This window comes from Hippoglossus hippoglossus, chromosome 23, assembly GCF_009819705.1.
Source record: "Hippoglossus hippoglossus isolate fHipHip1 chromosome 23, fHipHip1.pri, whole genome shotgun sequence".
Classification (NCBI taxonomy): Eukaryota; Metazoa; Chordata; class Actinopteri; order Pleuronectiformes; family Pleuronectidae; genus Hippoglossus; species Hippoglossus hippoglossus.
This window is the reverse complement of record NC_047173.1, coordinates 18,116,346-18,136,345: the sequence shown is the minus strand read 5'-3', so window position 1 is coordinate 18,136,345 and position 20,000 is coordinate 18,116,346. Positions and strand designations below refer to the sequence as shown.

The window sequence follows — 20,000 nt, the reverse complement described above, 5'->3', positions numbered from 1 at the left end:
AAAATAAGGACATTTCTAAGTGACCCCAAACTTTGGAACGGTAGTGTATATTTACAGATTATATAGGTTTATAGATTATATATGTTTACAGATTATATACGTTTATAATAATAATAATACATTAGATTTATAAAGCGCTTCTCAAAGACACTTTACATCCTGTAGGAAACAATCAATATACTTTAATACAAAGAAAAATAAAATTATAAGAATGAAGTACCTAAACTAAATGAAGTACACTAAACTAAATGAAGTACACTAAACTAAATGAAGTACCTAAACTAAATGAAGTACCTAAACTAAATGAAGTACACTAAACTAAATGAAGTACACTAAACTAAATGAAGTACCTAAACTAAATGAAGTACCTAAACTAAATGAAGTACCTAAACTAAATGAAGTACACTAAACTAAATGAAGTACACTAAACTAAATGAAGTACACTAAACTAAATGAAGTACCTAAACTAAATGAAGTACCTAAACTAAATGAAGTACCTAAACTAAATGAAGTACACAGCGCTTATTCTCAGGATCTGATGGGGGGGGGGGGCAGGTTGTTGAGGGTCTTGTAGGTGATGAATCATCAGTAGAATCATATCGAATAATCCGGGTCGAATCTAGAAGTTTATCTGTATTTTACTGGGAGCCAGTGGAGGGGATCAGTTGAGCAGGTACTGATAGATGGATACATTATATATGTTTATAGATTATATAGATTAAATATGATTATAAATTATATAGATTATATATGTTTACAGATTATAAATGTTTATAGATGATATAGATTATATAAATGTATAGATTATATATGTTTACAGACAATAAATGTTCATAGATTATACAGATTCTATATGTATAGATTATATAGATTATAGATTATTAATGAAGGTACAGAACCAGGAAGCAGGAATTCTTTGATGTAAAATTCAACCAATCGCTGAGCGTCTGTTTGGATGATGAACGTCCTCATACGTCACATTCCCATGATGCACCAGTGCACGGGGCGTCCTGCTGCAGTTTGCTTCTCTAACCAGCAGAGGGCAACACTCACGCAGTGCTCACGCACATAGACTGTGACGTCAAATAAAGGCGGAAGTGAACAGAGAGAATAAAAGAATCAATGAATTCATAAAAAAATCAGTAGCCCCCACAATACAATTAATTAATTAATCTTTGAATTCCTCGGTCCTGTAAATGAATAAATTATATGATTGTTGTAGAAACTGATCAAATTATTTTAGATGGAAATAAAATGATTCGTTTTTACTACAAACTGATTATGGATGAAGAGGAGAGTGATGAAGAGGATGAGGGATGAGAGTGAAGATGATGAAGAGGGGGAGGGATGAGGGTGAGGAGGAGGGATGAGGGTGAGGATGATGAAGAGGAGGAGCGATGAGGATGGAGATGATGAAGAGGAGGAGGGATGAGGATGAGGAAGAGGAGGAGCGATGAAGATGAGGAAGATGATGATGAAGAGGATGAGGGATGAGGTTGAGGATGGTGAAGAGGAGGAGCGATGAGGATGAAGATGAGGAGGATGAGGGATGAGGGTGAGGATGATGAAGAGGAGGAGCGATGAAGATGATGAAGAGGATGATGAAGAGGATGAGGGATGAGGTTGAGGATGGTGAAGAGGAGGAGCGATGAGGATGAAGATGAGGAGGATGATGAAGAGGATGAGGGATGAGGGTGAGGATGATGAAGAGGAGGAGCGATGAAGATGATGAAGAGGAGGAGGATGATGAAGAGGATGAGGTTGAGGATGGTGAAGAGGAGGAGGGATGAGGGTGAAGATGATGAGGAGGAAGAGGGATGAGGGTGAGGATGATGAAGAGGAGGAGGGATGAGGGGGAGGATGATGAAGAGGAGGAGGGATGAGGGTGAAGATGATGAAGAAGCAAAGGGATGAGGGTGAGGATGATGAAGAGCAGGAGGGATGAGGATGAAGATGACGGAGAGGAGGAGGGATGAGGGTGAAGATGATGAAGAAGGGAAGGGATGAAGGTGAGGATGATGAAGAGGAGGAGGGATGAGGGGGAGGATGATGAAGAGGGGGAGGGATGAAGGTGAAGATGATGAAGAGGATGAGAGATGAGGGTGAAGATGATGAAGAGGGGAGGAGGGTGATGAAGAGAAGGAGGATGAAGAAGAGGAGGAGGAGGGGGGTGAAGAGGAGGGGGAGGGTGATGAAGAGGAGGGGGAGGGGTCCGCAGCCTCCGGAGCTCAGGGCGGGGCGACTCCGAGCAGCAGCAGCAGCTTCATCACGGACACACACCGACCTCCTGCTCTTCTTCAGGCCGCGGCATGGACCCCGGAGCCCGGCCTGCGCCTCCTCGATCACAGCGGGTCCGGTTCGAGCTGCGGTCGGTTCTGATGAAGATGAAGATGAAGCCGCTGTGAATCTCACACACACTCACACGCACACAGACACACACACACACGGAGCGTCGAGCTCCGCTGCTGCAGAATCTTCGCCATTGTTTGGATGAACCGGAGGAAAAGGCCCGAGCATCGACTCCCTGTGACCCAGAGACAGCGATGCTCTCCCCGCTGCTGCTCACCGGGACCCTGCTCTGCATCATCCAGGTAAGGAGGCTCGGTGCCGGGCTCGGTGCGGAGGAGCCGACGGTCCTCAGGCTTTGTTCACTGATCCGGTCACATCACATGTTCGATGCTCATCACACGAGACATGAGCGGACAACCGCTGCTGCTGCTGCCCGAGGTGACGCTGCTGCGAGCGGACACACAGCAGCGAGCCGCTCGGTCTGTCCGGAGGAAAGTGGGTCAGTCTGCTGCTGCTGCTGAGACACACACTTATACACACAGTACACACATATACACGTATACACATTACACACACATATATACAAAACACACAGTAGACACATATACACAATACACATAGTGCACACATATATACACGTATACACAATACACACACATATATACAAAACACACAATACACACAGTACACACATTTATACACGATACACACGTATTTATAAACACATATACACAATACACACATATATACACAATACACACACATATACACACAGTCAGCATCACACGATACACACACACACAGACACACGTTCTTGTACTTGTATCTTAGTGAGGAAATTAAGTTTATTGATTTATTTGGAGGAAAAATTATTTAATTTCAGTTTGTATTTGATGTTTTTATTGGAGCTGTAAAGATCAGTTGTGTTGTTGATCAGTATAAAATAATTCAGGAGCTATAATCTAATAATGGAATAATAATTTAAATGATTAAATCTCAGAGTTAATGTTTCTCCTTGTTGTATTACAGTTAATTTATTTATATATTATAACTGATATAAGACTCTTTAAGTCTCTTGAAGACTCTTGAGTCTCTTTAAGTCTCTTGAAGACTCTTGAGTCTCTTAAAGTCTCTTGAAGACTCTTGAGTCTCTTAAAGTCTCTTGAAGACTCTTGAAGATTCTTTAAGTCTCTTTAAGTCTCTTTAAGTCTCTTTAAGTCTCTTGAAGACTCTTGAAGACTCTTGAGTCTCTTAAAGTCTCTTGAAGACTCTTGAAGACTCTTGAAGATTCTTGAAGTCTCTTGAAGACTCTTGAAGACTCTTGAGTCTCTTGAAGACTCTTGAGTCTCTTTAAGTCTCTTGAGTCTCTTGAAGTCTCTTGAAGACTCTTGAAGACTCTTGAGTCTCTTGAAGACTCTTGAGTCTCTTTAAGTCTCTTGAAGACTCTTGAGTCTCTTGAAGACTCTTGAGTCTCTTTAAGTCTCTTTAAGTCTCTTGAAGTCTCTTGAAGACTCTTGAAGACTCTTGAGTCTCTTGAAGACTCTTGAGTCTCTTAAAGTCTCTTGAAGACTCTTGAAGATTCTTTAAGTCTCTTTAAGTCTCTTTAAGTCTCTTGAAGTCTCTTGAAGACTCTTGAGTCTCTTAAAGTCTCTTGAAGACTCTTGAAGACTCTTGAGTCTCTTGAAGACTCTTGAAGTATCTTAAAGTCTCTTTAAGTCTCTTGAAGTCTCTTGAAGACTCTTGAGTCTCTTGAAGTCTCTTGAGTCTCTTGAAGACTCTTGAGTCTCTTAAAGTCTCTTAAAGACTCTTGAAGATTCTTTAAGTCTCTTGAAGTCTCTTGAAGACTCTTGAAGACTCTTGAGTCTCTTGAAGACTCTTGAAGTATCTTAAAGTCTCTTGAAGTCTCTTGAAGACTCTTGAAGACTCTTGAGTCTCTTGAAGACTCTTGTAGTCTCTTGAAGACTCTTGAGTCTCTTGAAGACTTGAAGTCTCTTGAAGACTCTTGTAGTCTCTTGAAGACTCTTGAAGACTCTTGAAGTCTCTTGAGTCTTCATGAGTCTCTTGAAGACTCTTGTAGTCTCTTGAAGACTCTTGAGTCTCTTGAAGACTCTTGAAGTCTCTTGAAGACTCTTGAAGTATCTTGAAGACTCTTGAGTCTCTTGAAGACTCTTGAAGTCTCTTGAAGACTCTTGAAGTATCTTAAAGTCTCTTGAAGTCTCTTGAAGACTCTTGAAGACTCTTGAAGTCTCTTGAAGACTCTTGAGTCTCTTGAAGACTCTTGAAGACTCTTGAAGTATCTTAAAGTCTCTTGAAGTCTCTTGAAGACTCTTGAAGTCTCTTGAAGACTCTTTAAGACTCTTGAAGACTCTTGAAGACTCTTGAGTCTCTTGAAGTCTCTTGAAGTCTCTTGAAGTATCTTGAAGACTCTTGAAGTCTCTTGAAGACTCTTGGAGACTCTTGAAGTCTCTTGAAGTCTCTCGAAGACTCTTGAAGTCTCTTGAAGTCTCTTGAAGACTCTTGAAGACTTTTGAAGTCTCTTGAAGACTCTCGAAGTCTCTCGAAGACTCTTGAAGACTCTCGAAGTCTCTCGAAGACTCTTGAAGTATCTTAAAGTCTCTCGAAGACTCTCGAAGACTCTTGAAGTATCTTAAAGTCTCTTGAAGTCTCTTGAAGACTCTTGAAGACTCTCGAAGTCTCTGTGGTCTGAGCCTCTTGCACTGAGGTGTTGATAGTCACTGTGTTGCAATATGCTCCGAACCACAAGTGGGCGTACAAAGACAATACTCTTTGGACTCATGAGAAATCAAGGGAAGTCGGCTGCTGAGCAAAGTTTTATTCTTGAACTTGTTTTCAGTCTCATGCTTGAGGATCAGGATCAGTCGACTCCTCCAGAATCAGTGGAGACACAATATCCAGAATAAGGACGTTAACAAAGTCCTTAACAAAAATGTCTCCTCTTCACCTCGTTAGTGTGAATCTGTGTCTCTGCTGGACGAGTCATTAAACAGCCTCTCAGCTGTGAGACCATGTGACCTGGCACTCGACGTGAAACACGACGTCATACCTGGCACATGCTCCCTCACACTGTAAACCAGCCTCAGATCTCCAGTGATTTCAGAGCAGGTCCCCCGAGGCCCCAGATCTCCAGGGTCCCCACAACTGACAGGTGATGCCTGAAGGTGACGTCGACACTCGTAACCCTGACGACAGGAACTGAGCTTCACTCTGAAGTCTCCGTCAGGTTCTATCACATGTTCAGTTTCATTTCCTGTCCGTGAGACTCTGACCGAGTGAGGCCTCGTCTCCTGATGAGATCTGTGTTGTGATGTTTCACACAAACACAATAAGTGTGTGTCCGCCAGTCACCGTGATAAGGATCTTATTACGACCATGTGACCTCATCTACGCTCACACGGCTGCAGGCTAAACTCGTCTCCGTGTGGAAAACAACACGTATGTTAAAAACAAAGTAATAAAGTAAAGCAGTGCAGGAAATGAGCGTGTTTCTCTAGTGTTGTAATTCCTGTCCTCGTCATTAGCCCCGCCCATACCAACGCATCATTGTGATGTTGCTGTGTCTTCATCGTGTGTGTCAGCACTTCTTCACCAGAGAGATTTGTTTTAGTTTCTTCATGTTTGTGCCCCGTGTTAGAAGCTCCTCCCCCCCCCCACTCAGTGAATCAGTGGAGGATCCTCTGCTGTTCACACTGCTCCTGGATCTACACTTTATACAGGAGCTCAGGAGGAGGAAGACAAACTGAGTCTGATCCTCCAGAGAAGATCCAGAGAACTGAGGAGCTCAGTCTGAAAGCATCTTGTGTTTAGTCTGTGTGAGTCTCTGTTGTGTGTGTGTGTTCTGTGTGTGTTTAGTCTGTGTGTTGTGTCTCTGACCTGTTTGGCCTCATTACTCGTCCTCTCTGAGTTGAGCGTCTCCAACATGGCTGAACACCAGATCATTTGGTTCCAGCTCCTTTATCGTGTTGTCAGGACGCTGGAGAGCAGAGGAAGTGAAACCTCGTCCAGAAAAACACATTGATTCACTTTCAACTGTGAACAGAAGATTCAAAGATCATCAAGTGCATCTGTCATCATCTTATTCATTTTAAAGCTTTAGCTACAGCGAGCTAACGTTAGCTCCATCGTGTGGGAACAGCAGCCATTGTTCTCATTGAGTTGCTGTCCGAGGGTCGGGGGCCAGTGTGGGGGCCAGTGTGAGGGCCAGTGTGAGGGCCAGTGTGGGGGCCAGTGTGAGGGCCAGTGTGGGGGCCAGTGTGGGGGCTAATGTGAGGGCCAGTGTGAGGGCCAGTGTGGGGGCCAGTGTGAGGGCCAGTGTGAGGGCCAGTGTGGGGGCTAATGTGAGGGCCAGTGTGAGGGCCAGTGTGGGGGCCAGTGTGAGGGCCAGTATGAGGGCCAGTGTGGGGGCCAGTGTGGGGGCCAGTGTGAGGGCCAGTGTGAGGGCCAGTGTGAGGGCCAGTGTGGGGGCTAATGTGGGGGCCAGTGTGAGGGCCAGTGTGGGGGCTAATGTGAGGGCCAGTGTGGGGGCCAGTGTGAGGGCTAGTGTGAGGGCCAGTGTGGGGGCCAGTGTGAGGGCCAGTGTGAGGGCCAGTATGAGGGCTAGTGTGAGGGCCAGTGTGGGGGCCAGTGTGAGGGCCAGTGTGAGGGCCAGTATGAGGGCCAGTGTGGGGGCCAGTGTGAGGGCCAGTATGAGGGCCAGTGTGAGGGCTAGTGTGAGGGCCAGTGTGAGGGCCAGTGTGGGGGCCAGTGTGAGGGCCAGTGTGAGGGCCAGTATGAGGGCCAGTATGAGGGCCAGTGTGGGGGCTAATGTGAGGGCCAGTGTGAGGGCCAGTATGAGGGCCAGTATGAGGGCCAGTGTGGGGGCCAGTGTGAGGGCCAGTATGAGGGCCAGTATGAGGGCCAGTATGAGGGCCAGTGTGGGGGATAATGTGAGGGCCAGTGTGAGGGCCAGTATGAGGGCCAGTATGAGGGCCAGTGTGGGGGCCAGTGTGAGGGCCAGTATGAGGGCCAGTGTGGGGGCTAATGTGAGGGCCAGTGTGAGGGCCAGTATGAGGGCCAGTGTGGGGGATAATGTGAGGGCCAGTGTGAGGGCCAGTGTGAGGGCCAATGTGAGGGCCAGTGTGAGGGCCCTCAAAATGTTGTCACTCTGTAGGTCTATGCTCAAAATGGTCCTAACAAAGGTAGAAGCACACGTGCACACACACACACACACACACACACACAAACACAACCACACACACACACAAACACACACACACACATCTCCGGACGTTTGCATGATAATGTTGGCAGCTGCCTGAGGACGACGCCTCCTGACCCCCCCCCCCCCCCAACGCTCATTCACAGGGTCAGATCCTCCGTCCATTCATTCATTCAGCAGCTCTGAAATACGCCTGTGTGTGTGTGTGTGTGTGTGTGTGTGTGTGTGTGTGTGTGTGTGATCAGCAGTTTTATTCTCTGTGTGTGTGTGTGTGTGTGTGTGTGTGTGTGTGTGTGTGTGTGTGTGTGTGTGTCTCACTTCTCATCACTGATGACATTTCGGTCGTTTATAAAACAAAACGTTCAGGAAGCAGCTTCTCATTTGTTTCCTGTTTTAAAAGTGAAACAAACAAAGTGATTCAGGTTTAAACTTTACTGATAAACAACATCACAGTGAACCTCTTACAACCATGTGACAGTTTCACAGTGTTTGTTCAGACTCTGGTGACCATCAGCTGACTGAGGCTCCGCCCACACTGACACCTCAGTTTTAAAACTCATCACTGTTGCTATGGTTACTCCTGGTGGAGACTTGTGTAAACGCAGCTGATCTTGTTTTGGTTTGAAAACTCTGGGTTTGTGTTTGAGTCTGAACAGAAACTGAGACTTTAGTAAACGATGACGCAGACGTTCTCTTCCTGATTGGTTCTCATCAGTCACATGACTCGACGACCAGCGGTGAACACAAAGCGTCGCTAACACTTCCTGTCAGTAACAGTTCCACCTCGTCGTCGCTCAGAGAAAAGAAATCCCTGCTCCGACTCTTCACCATCACTGCTCCTCTGTTACTAAGCAACCAACTGCAGAGGAGATGATCTACTTCCTGTTTACATCACATGACCAGTGCAGGGGAATGGTCACGTGACGTGTGTTCAGGTGGATGAAGCGTGAGTTGCTGTCGTGAATCGATTCTTCTCACTTCTTTTTGCTCGTCGGACTGGTTGTCAGGACGACCGGGACACTTCCTGTCAACCTCTGCACCAGTGAAAACAAAAGAACTAAAACTGAAGCGTCTTTGTTCAGTGGAACCATTTGATTCTTCAGTGGAACTCGTCACTGTGTGTTTTCCTTCACATAAAGAAATGTTTCATTAAATGTCAGCTCAGACTTTAAAGGTTTGATTCTAACATGTATGTCTTTCATTTTATTTTTCATTCTGTGTCTTAACATTAAATTCTCTCTGATGGGAATATTTTCTCACCTCCTCTTGCTCGACCGTGTGCAGCTCGTCCTCCATTAACATTCAGCCTCCGGCGCCCTGGACGCTCGCTGCTCGGCTCCGTGTCCATGGTGATCCTGGAATCAGACGGACATAATGAGCATCTCCAAATGTGTCTCCTCTTTCATCTCCGTTACCATGGCGACGGCAGAGCGCCAGTGAATGAAGCGAGGATTCTTTTCTCCTCCATTTAGTGTCTGATGGTTTATTGTGTGATGACGAGAAACAGCCTGATGGATGTTTATGTTTCTACAGAATCTGTGTCCATCCCCTTTAACCCTTTATCAACTTAAATATGATATAATATATAAATAGAACATAATATAATACTGTAATTAGAATGTTTTCAGTGTCACATCAACATGAAGCAGCATCATTGTCACTGGAGCAGAAACTGAAAATACAGTTTGTTTTAAAATCAGGACGACCTGATATATATAATATACTTTATGATAAATATGATATATCATATAAGTATATTACATATTCAGTGTGTGACTTGTTTTTCTCTGTGACACAAACAGTCTCTTTAGTCGTCTGGAGACAAACCATCGTCTGTTTTCTCTCAGATTAGAAATGTGGGTCATAATCTGATCAGATAATCTCGATGTAAAGTCTTTGTTTTCATTCTCGTGTTTTCACGTTAATCGGCTTCATGTGTTTTTGATCTGAGTTTAATCTGCAGGGAAAAACTATTTAAATCTGCTGCTCATATTCAGGGAGGAGGTGTTAGCCTAGCTTAGCATAGAGACTGGAAGTTAGCTTAGCATAGAGACTGGAAGTTAGCTTAGCATAGAGACTGGAAGTTAGCTTAGCTTAGCATAGAGACTGGAAGTTAGCTTAGCATAGAGACTGGAAGTTAGCTTAGCATAGAGACTGGAAGTTAGCCTAGCTTAGCATAAAGACTGATGATGGTGATGATGAAGATGATAGTGATGATGGTGAAGATGAAGATGGTGATGATGATGGTGATGATGGTGATGATGAAGATGCTGATGGTGATGATGGTGATGATGATGAAGATAGTGATAGTGATGATGAAGATGCTGATGATGGTTATGGTGGTGATGAAGATGCTGATGGTGATGATGGTGATGATGATGATGATGAAGATGATGGTGATGATGATGATGATGATGAAGATGCTGATGGTGATGAAGATGAAGATGAAGATGATGAAGATGCTGATGATGATGGTGATGAAGATATTGATGGTGATGGTGATGATGATGAAGATGCTGATGATGATGGTGATGGTGATGAAGATGATGATGGTCATGGTCATGGTGATGAAGATGATGATGGTCATGGTGATGAAGATGATGGTGATGATGCTGATGATGATGGTGATGATGATGAAGATGCTGATGGTGATGATGATGAAGATGCTGATGGTGATGATGATGAAGATGAAGATGCTGATGCTGATGCTGATGATGGTGATGGTGATGATGATGAAGATGCTGATGATGATGATGGTGATGGTGATGAAGATGATGATGGTCATGGTCATGGTGATGAAGATGATGATGGTCATGGTGATGAAGATGATGGTGATGATGCTGATGATGATGGTGATGATGATGAAGATGAAGATGCTGATGATGATGGTGATGATGATGAAGATGCTGATGGTGATGATGATGAAGATGAAGATGATGATGATGGTGATGGTGATGGTGATGATGATGATGATGAAGATATTGATGACACTCAGCGAGGAGTCATGTCTCCTGCTGTCAGAGTTAATGAGAACGAACAGCAGGGGGCGTCTGATCCACCTAAAACACAGAAACGTGGTCGAACATGATGAAAACGTTTTATGAGAATCTGTGTTTTATTGATCGTGGTTTTTAGTTTGTGTGTCATCAATCAAACAGAAGCTGGAAGGATTCGATTTATTTGATTTTAACGTGTTGATTAAATCTTTGTGTTTTCCAGAGTTCGTCGACCTTTCACGTGTCCCTGAGTGACGATGGTTTGATCCTGGCGTCTCTGGAGCGTTCAGACCTGCAGGACAACGTCACGGCGTACGCAGCTCAGGTGTCTGGAGAAGCTCGACTCATCGTGGCAGAGTTCAGGAACACGAGCGAACTGCTGGTTTTCAACACGTCGTTCCACGGCCTCTGTTATTCTGTGAGTCTGCTGCTGAAAGTGGGACAGAGCTGGTCCAGACCCGAGAAGACCATGTCCGTCCTCACAAGTGAGACACGTCTCTGACATCACACACGTCTGACATCACACACGTCTGACATCACACACGTCTGACATCACACACGTCTGACATCACACACGTCTGACATCACACACGTCTGACATCACACACGTCTCTGACATCACACACGTCTGACATCACACACGTCTGACATCACACACTCACATTATGTGTGAATTTTATTATTCAGTTTTGGGTTTAAATCCTCTGTTGTGTTGTTTTTGTGGTCAGAGCCGCTCCCCGTCCACAGCGTCCAGATCTCGGACTTTAAAGAGTCTCCAGAAACCGGCGTGGTGTTTGAGATCGAGCCTCCGGCAGGAAACGTGTTCAGCCGAGTCAACATCAGCTACACGGAGGCACAAGAGCGACGCTCCTTCCTCTATAAAGGTCAAACCACAGATTTGAAACATTATTTAATGAAATGCTTAAAAGATAATTTTCACTCAGATTAAAAGATAATTTTGTGTTTTTTTATAGATTTCTACAAAGGGAAGACGGTTTTCAAACACTGGTTACCGGGCGTCTGTTACCGTAACATCACCTTCCAGCTGATCTCCGAGGCGACGGTGAACCAGACGGCTCTGGTGTCCCACAGTGACATCACACACTCTCCTCTGCACCACAGGACAGGTGAGAGAAAAAAACTTTATTTAAATCCTCGTGTGCTCAGCGACGTTCAGACGAAACATGATCCTGATTTAAATCATTCAAATTAAAACCTTTTAAATTCAGGAAAAACTGAAAACTTATTTAATTTCATTTTTATCTAAATCTACAAACGAACTGTGAATCTGATTTCTTTCATTCAATCAGTCACATTAATGTTTTATAGTCATTATATATAATAATAATAATGATAATAATAATAATAATAATAATAATAAATGACAGATCAGATTCATGTTCTTTTCGTTCAAATAAAATGAGACTTGGTTTCTCTGCGTCTCGTCCTCAGTGCCGTACCCCCCCCTCAACATTTCCCGTAAGATCGTGCCCCTGAGCCCGAGGGCGGGGCCAGGTGGAGCTGCCAGCAGGCTCCGCCCTGAGGGGAACCAGGAGAGCACCCAATCGTCCCGTCGAGCCCGGGATGTCCCGCTGATGGAGGAGCAGGAGGAGAACACCTCAGAGGAGGCGGCGGCAGTTTTTACTCAGGTTCCCTTCATCCCGCCACAGAACCAGTCAGGAACCGCCGCCGCCGCCGCCCTGAACCAGACGACGGAGACACAGAGCTACTGGCTGGATCCGACCGAGCCGCCGGCCACAGACACGGAGGACGAGTTTGTGAACGCCGTGGTGTCTGAGTACGAAGACTCCAACGAGCCGGGCTCCGCCATGGGCCTCCCCTCCGACCCCCCCGTCCTGCCCACCAAGCTCCCCCCCCTCCTGCTGGAGCTACGCTGGCTGCCCCCCCGACCTCCCACCAGCTACGACGGCTTCAACGTTTACATCTACAGAGACGGTAACCACGCACCAGCAGGGGGCGCATTGGAGACGATGAGTGAAAGGACAAAAAAGTCCCGAAGCTAATGAAACAATTTTAACGATGAATCGTTTTAATGCAACATCATTTTGCTGATATATAAAATAGTTTTGTCCATATAAAACGTTATCGACACAGAGGACCCTGACACTGTCTCTTGTTTTCCAGGGAACTCGACGGAAACAGCGACTGTGGACGAAAACACTCACGAGTTTTTCACGGAGCTGACGGAGTCGGGAACGTATCGAGTCCAGGTGACGACTCTGAGCTCAGCTGGAGACTGTGAAGCGAGAGAGAGCGCCGCCGACACCAGCTTCAGCTTCTACCTCAGTACGAACACAACATCTGTAACCATATATATATATATCTGTATATCTATAGAATCTATACTAATGATCCATTAATCTGTGAAAATCTGTCATGTGACTGGAACAGTTTCTGTCAAGAGATTTAAGTGAGTTTTTAAATAAATTATTTCAATTAATTCTTAGATTGTGACACATTAAGGTGATTTAAGAGACTTTTTAAGGGGTGAACATCTCTTAAAGGTTCAGTGTGTAAGATTTAGGATCTATTGGCATAAAATAATCATAATGAGCACTTTGTATTTAAATACTTTATATATAAATACTTCATATTTACACCAGGAGCGGGTCCTCTGGACGGAGGCAGCCATGTTTAGCTCAGACTGGACAAACTAAACCTTTTGAGTTTTTATGACGATTGAAGCTTCCACAGGTTCTCTTTCATGTTTGGAGGGGGGGTGAGGGGTGTCACTACATTCTACACACTGAACCTTTAAACTCAAATTTAATCTATTATCAGTTTTTTATTTATTTTTATTTTAATTTAATCTCAAATTAGAAAAACAACAAATCACTGAAACCTGAAAACGTTTTTCATCAAAGATCCTGAATAGAAAAGATGAATTGGTGTTGCTTGGTTCCAGGTCCCGGCGGCGAGCTGTTGGAGGAGCTCCGTGAGCGTCCTCGGGCCGTCAGCGTCCGTCTGCTGGACTCCAGCACCGCCGCCGTCTCCTGGGCGTCGTCCCCCGAGGACCACAACGGCAGCGTGGTGTCGGTGGCGTCTACGACGTGTCTGAAGCCGAGTCCGAGTCAGAGGATGGAGAACACGTACTGCGGCGAGGTGACGCCACTTTTTCATTTGTCATATTTTACTCTGTACTTTTTTCTAAACTAAATATAAACTTAAGTCAAAATGTCTCTTTCAACTCATTTTCAGTTATTTTTTAAAATCCGATATTTTCTTCTTTTCTCCGAAAAATGTAAATTGTTTAAAATTGTTAATCTTGTTTTTTCTACAATTAAAACTTTTTTTCTTCAATGATTTCATCTCTATTTTTGTAGTAAATGAACGCGAACCCTCAGAGTTTAGTTTTGCTCAGAAGAACGTCGGCAGTCGTATCAGCGGGTGACCGAGGTTTTTTTTTACGTTTCGACAGGAAAACACGACGAGTGACATCATCACCAACCTGACGCCCGGCGCCCAGTACCGGGTGACGGTGTTTCACACCAACGGGCCTCTGATCAGTCCTCCGTCTGAACCCGTCATCATCGACATCGGTGATTATCTCACGTCTGCGTTCACATGTAGATTTAAAATGTCCGACTGCACACGTACTCACGCACTTTCACTCTCATGTGACGTGTTAGAACCCACGGGCGTCCGGGAGCTCGCCATTTACCCTCTGAGTCCGACGGCGGTGATCCTGAGCTGGCAGCGTCCGTACCACGTGTCCTTCAGGAAGTACGTCCTGCAGACCTTCTTCTTCAACCCCGTCACGCTGGCGTCCGAGTGGACGACGTACTACGAGATCGCTGCCACCGCCTCCATCATCGCTTCAGTGGTAAAGGAGACGAGAATTTTGACCATTGACCTCTGCTATAGCGCCACCTTCAGCTGATGATCAGAAGTTTTGTTTGGTTTCATATGATTTTTCAAATTAAATTTCTTTGTTTCCTGTCAGCGGGTGACCGACCTGCTGCCGGCGTGGTATTATAACTTCCGTGTTTCCATGGTAACATGGGGCGACCCTGCGCTCAGCTGCTGCGACAGCTCCACCGTGAGCTTTGTGACAGGTAGGACAGAAAAAGGCACCACTTCCTGTAGTTATTTCACAATAAAAGCCTTCCAACTGGTTATAGTGGTTTAACTGTTTCCAGCTCCGGAGGCTCCTCACGTGTCGTCGGTGGATTATTCTCACGGCGTTCTCTACATCCGCTGGACGTACGGGGAACTCTTCATCGACCTGTCCCACTCCCGGATGCTTCACTGGCAGGTGGTCGCTGTGGGAAAGAAAGGAGGCGAGAGGAGCTACTCTGTGGACGTGAGTCTGTCCATCATTCATTCATACTTTTGACCGTGTAGGACGGATCAGCGGTGGTTCAAAGGTCAGACGGATCACGTGACTAGTTCAGGTCTCGAGACTCGTTATTTCCTGTATTGATTTCCTCCTCGTTCGATGGTCCGATGATCGGAACGTCGTCTCAGCTTCGTCTTCATCTTCTCGTCTCGTTCAATCGACCCGAGAGAGAAACCAGAGAACGTTCTTAGAATCTTCAGGAACAGTAACTATAGCAACAATAATGATGATAATGGTGTGGTAACCATAGTAACAGCTGAGGTATGTCTGGGTGGCCGTCAGGGTGTTGGCTCTGTGGATGTGGTTGCCATGCTAGTCTGTTGCTATGGTGATAAAAGGTTAGGTGTGTGTGTGTCAGGTGACTCGTAACGTGATGCGGGCGAGCCTCCCTCTGCCTCCTGGTGACATCTACAACCTGACGGTGACGGCGTGCACGGAGCGCAGCAGAAACACGTCCACGCCAAACATCATCAAACTGGGTCAGTGGCAACACACACACACACAGCAAACACACTCACACACAGCAAACACACACACACAGCAAACACACACACACACACACAGCAAACACACACACACACAGCAAACACACACACACACACACACACACACACACACAGCAAACACACACACACACAGCAAACACACACACACACAGCAAACACACACACACAGCAAACACACACACACACAGCAAACACACACACACACAGCAAACACACACACACACACACACACACACACACACACAGCAAACACACACACACACACGTATATACACACACACACACACACACACACACACACACACATCTGAGTGAATCTGAGTCATTTTTCGGTCACATGAGAATAAAAATAAAACCACATCTTTCATTACTTCCTGTTTTAGCTGTAAAATCCTCGTTCCTCTTCAAACCTTAAAAACCTAAACTTGTTTCTGTTTCACTTCCTCTTCTGAGCATGTGTTGTGTTAGTTGTCACAGGAAGTGTCACATTAAGTGTCCGTGTTCCTGATGCCCGACACATTCACACCAGGAGCTTTTACTTTGAAACTCACAGGGCTTTTGTTTGTGGTTTCAGAGCCGGCTCCTCCCACGTCGCTGTTTGCCGTCAACGCCACTCACTCGTCCGTCACTCTGCTGTGGAGCGAGGAGGGAGTGGTCGACTACTACCAGGTCGTCTGCAGAGCCAGAGGAGGCCGAGAGCTGAAGGTACAAACACTGATGAGGAGGAGGAGGAGGAGGAGGAGGAGGATGATGATGATGTTGATGATGATGATGATGATGATGAAGAGGAAGATGATCATTTCACTGTGTTAAGTTCAAAGGGTCAAACTTTATTCAGAACTTTTTAAAACCTGGTTACAAACTAAAGAACAGTTACACAAAGAAAATAAGAAAATTCAAAAATATTAAATAAACATGTAAATGATCGAGAAAAGAGCAAAAAGAAGTTTTGTTTCTAAAAAAAGATTTCAAATGTTATTTCCTCCTTTTTTCAAACGTTGAATCAGCAGCAAACTGAAACTTTTCTGTTCATGCTCCTCTGAGGATAAACCAGAGAAACCAAGATGGCCACTCCAAAAAGACAAGCCACGGATTCTGGATCGTACAAAATCAATAAATTGATTAATTCTGATCCGTTTTTAAATAGTCATTTGAACCTCATGATTGACAGCTGAGACGGACTCGTGATTGGTTGAGTGCGTGTGTGGGCGGCCCTGTGGCAGGAAGTGGAAAGGTGTCGTCCATCTTTATTTACAGTCTTTGATCTATTCTCCCTCGTCCCACTTCAGTTTAAACGTTCACTTGGACTGAAAGATGACGCGGTTGGAGTTTGGAGGTCAGAGGTCAGCTTCACTGCACCGTCACGACCTTCAACATGAATTGAGTCAGAATAAATTTGTCTTTTCAGGCGCGGGAGCCTCAGACCGTGAGTTCTCACCTGGTGACCGTTTCTGGTTTGACGCCTTCGTCCTCCTACAACTGCACCATCGTCAGCTTCAGCTACAGCACGCCCAGCAAGCCCGCACACATCACCATCACCACTGTGGGTAGGTGGCGCTGTGGAGCACTCCGAGGTTTCACAGTAAAAGCTCACTGTGCAGCTCTCAGACTTTTAATGTGAAGTTTGTAACAGCGTCACATATAAAACAGGAAGTAAAGTCCGTCTCTCTGCAGCTAAAGAGATGAACCCGAGCGTGGCGGCCATCTCGGCGCTCGCCGTCCTCAGCATCCTGCTCGCCAGTCTCCTCGTTCTCTTCCTGCTCGTTCTACGAAAGAAACACCTGCAGATGACCAGGTACCGAACGCCTTTAATACCAGAGCTCACCTTCATCATCTCCATCATCATCATCATCATCATCATCATCATCATCATAAAATCCCACATGTCTGAAACAAACACATTTATGATTAAGCAATGTCCCGTCGTCATGACAACAAACAGCAGGAATCATTTTATCACATTTTCTAAAACCGACCTTTTTTAATCCATTAAAAAACTAATCTCATCAAAGTCTTTGTTTTTAAATAAATAACTGAAATAGAATCTGAGTCTCATAATGAAGTGAATCCTCAGAATTACAGGTTGAGGTCGAATCTGTTTTCTACAAATGTTTCAATATAAAACCCAAAATGCAAAAAGCATGAAATCTTTGAATCACTGAAAAGTTATTTTGACTTAGTTCTAACAAGAGTTCAGCTCAACACAAGGGAACCAACTTTAAAAACCTTCCTGTTATTTCATTTTCATATTTAACTTCTCACTTCCTCAGTTTACTGATGACTCGTCTCTTTTTTCTGATGGCTCATCACTTTCCTCTTTTTCTGTTTCAGAGAATGTGGAGCTGAGACCTTTGTTAATTTTGCTTCGTTTGAACGAGACGGGAAACTTCCTTACAACTGGTGAGTCTGAGTCTCGTCTTCACGGCGAAAGGTTCAAGTCCCACATGCAGAGAAATAACAGGTTCACAGACCTGAGATCAGGTCAGAGAATCTTCTCAGTTTAGGTTTCAAAGCCTCAAACTGGACGATTGAAAATCTGATTTAAACACGAGACTCGAGTTCCTCTGGAGCTTCAAACAGGAGAACCGATGAAGAGGAGGAGGAAGGTGGGGATGGGGTGAAGATGAATGTGATGATGAAGATGATGGTGGTGATGATGAATGTGATGATGAAGATGAATGTGATGATGAAGGTGTTGATGAAGATGATGGTGATGATGAAGATGATGGTGGTGATGATGAAGATGATGGTGGTGATGATGAAGGTGCTGATGGTGATGAAGATGATGGTGATGATGATGGTGGTGATGATGAAGATGGTGATGATGATGGTGGTGATGATGAAGATGATGGTGGTGATGATGAAGATGATGGTGGTGATGAAGATGATGGTGATGATGGTGGTGAAGATGATGGTGATGATGGTGATGATGAAGATGGTGATGATGAAGATGATGGTGGTGATGATGATGATGATGAAGATGATGGTGATGATGATGAAGATGATGATGATGATGGTGGTGATGATGAAGATGATGATGATGATGATGATGATGATGGTGGTGATGATGAAGATGATGGTGGTGATGGTGGTGATGATGAAGATGATGATGATGATGGTGGTGATGATGAAGATGATGATGATGATGATGATGATGAAGATGATGGTGGTGATGATGAATGTGATGATGGTGATGAAGATGATGGTGATGATGGTGGTGATGATGATGGTGGTGATGATGAAGATGGTGATGATGAAGATGATGGTGGTGATGATGATGATGATGAAGATGATGGTGATGATGATGAAGATGATGAAGATGATGGTGGTGATGATGAAGATGGTGAAGATGATGGTGATGATGGTGGTGATGATGATGATGGTGGTGATGATGAAGATGGTGATGATGATGATGATGATGGTGGTGATGATGATGATGGTGGTGATGATGAAGATGGTGAAGATGATGGTGATGATGGTGGTGATGATGATGATGGTGGTGATGATGAAGATGGTGAAGATGATGATGATGATGGTGGTGATGATGATGATGGTGGTGATGATGAAGATGGTGATGATGATGAAGATGATGGGGATGATGAAGATGATGAAGATGATGCTCAGCCCCCCCTGCCTTGTTGGATCAGCTGAAATCGGGTGTTTGTTGATGACAGATCAGAATTTCACTCGTTCTTTGATTAAAGAGACAAAATGTCGGATGTGTTAAATTCTACAAAACAAGAAACCAGTTTGGAGACGTTTGGTGTTTTGAAGGAAAGTTTGTGTGAAGACCTGTAGATTAATATAACGGCTGAAAGACGGTCAGTGAAGGCAGAAGCTTCCATCTGCTGTTGTACCTTCCATCACTACATGACGTGTCTCACTGTGACGTGTCTCACTGTGACGTGTCTCACTGTGACATGTCACAGTGAGACATGTCACAGTGAGACATGTCTCACTGTGACGTGCTTCTGCTGTGACTGTGCATGTGAGCAGGACGCTGGACGAACAGCTGACGTCTCCTCGTGCAGATACATGGGAACAAAACAAAGTTCTTTACACGCGTCCACAATTTGATCTGAAAATCACTCGCTGTTAAAAGACAGAGTGAAGTTTTGTTTCATGTTTCCAGTCGATGCAACAACTTCTAACTTTTCATGCACATCATTGTGTTTTGGAGAATATGATGAAAGTAAATGTTCCTCGAGGCTCGTTTGGGATCCCACACGTCTTCATTACGTGCAAAGTAGACGAGTAATAAAATGTCATTTGTACGCGGATGACACACGATTGTTTAATTTTCTAAAGTATTGTACATAAAGGATATATATATATATATATATATATCCTTTATGTACAACTCACTCTTTTTAGTTTGGTTTTATCTGTGAACATTAACAAATGTCTCTTCTCACTGAAGCATCTTCATGTTTTAGGAGCAAAATTAGTCGGAGATAAATCATTTATTTTTTAAAATAAGTGGACGTTCAAGAACTTTGTTTAAATGAGTAATAATAAAAACTAAGACTAAATAATTTGGACACATTTCAGTCTGAACTAAGACACAAAGATAAAGTTTTGATGAGTATTTGATTCAGTTCTCTGGTTTATCTGCATCAGTGGGGCCACGACCA

General features: G+C 44.5%; 1 protein-coding gene across 7 annotated transcripts in view; it reads left to right on the top strand.

Annotated features, from left to right (window-relative positions):
* Window positions 1-20,000, top strand: part of ptpro (protein tyrosine phosphatase receptor type O) — a 41,084-nt gene that overhangs the window by 12,637 nt on the left and 8,447 nt on the right. For 3 of the 7 annotated variants that reach the window (XM_034578873.1, XM_034578871.1, XM_034578870.1), the window contains exons 2-17: window positions 2,410-2,591; window positions 10,724-10,985; window positions 11,229-11,384; window positions 11,475-11,627; window positions 11,953-12,456; window positions 12,646-12,807; window positions 13,427-13,623; window positions 13,940-14,060; window positions 14,151-14,344; window positions 14,465-14,576; window positions 14,661-14,824; window positions 15,219-15,339; window positions 15,941-16,071; window positions 16,775-16,913; window positions 17,041-17,161; window positions 17,698-17,766. In XM_034578873.1, the coding sequence (XP_034434764.1) occupies window positions 2,544-2,591; window positions 10,724-10,985; window positions 11,229-11,384; window positions 11,475-11,627; window positions 11,953-12,456; window positions 12,646-12,807; window positions 13,427-13,623; window positions 13,940-14,060; window positions 14,151-14,344; window positions 14,465-14,576; window positions 14,661-14,824; window positions 15,219-15,339; window positions 15,941-16,071; window positions 16,775-16,913; window positions 17,041-17,161; window positions 17,698-17,766 (2,654 nt within the window). In that variant the 5' untranslated portion in view covers window positions 2,410-2,543. Of the gene's footprint in view, window positions 1-2,137; window positions 2,592-7,704; window positions 7,712-10,723; window positions 10,986-11,228; window positions 11,385-11,474; window positions 11,628-11,952; window positions 12,457-12,645; window positions 12,808-13,426; window positions 13,624-13,939; window positions 14,061-14,150; window positions 14,345-14,464; window positions 14,577-14,660; window positions 14,825-15,203; window positions 15,340-15,940; window positions 16,072-16,774; window positions 16,914-17,040; window positions 17,162-17,697; window positions 17,767-20,000 lie in introns of those variants that run through there. The other 4 variants (XM_034578869.1, XM_034578868.1, XM_034578867.1 and 1 more) reach the window with 3 other exon arrangements.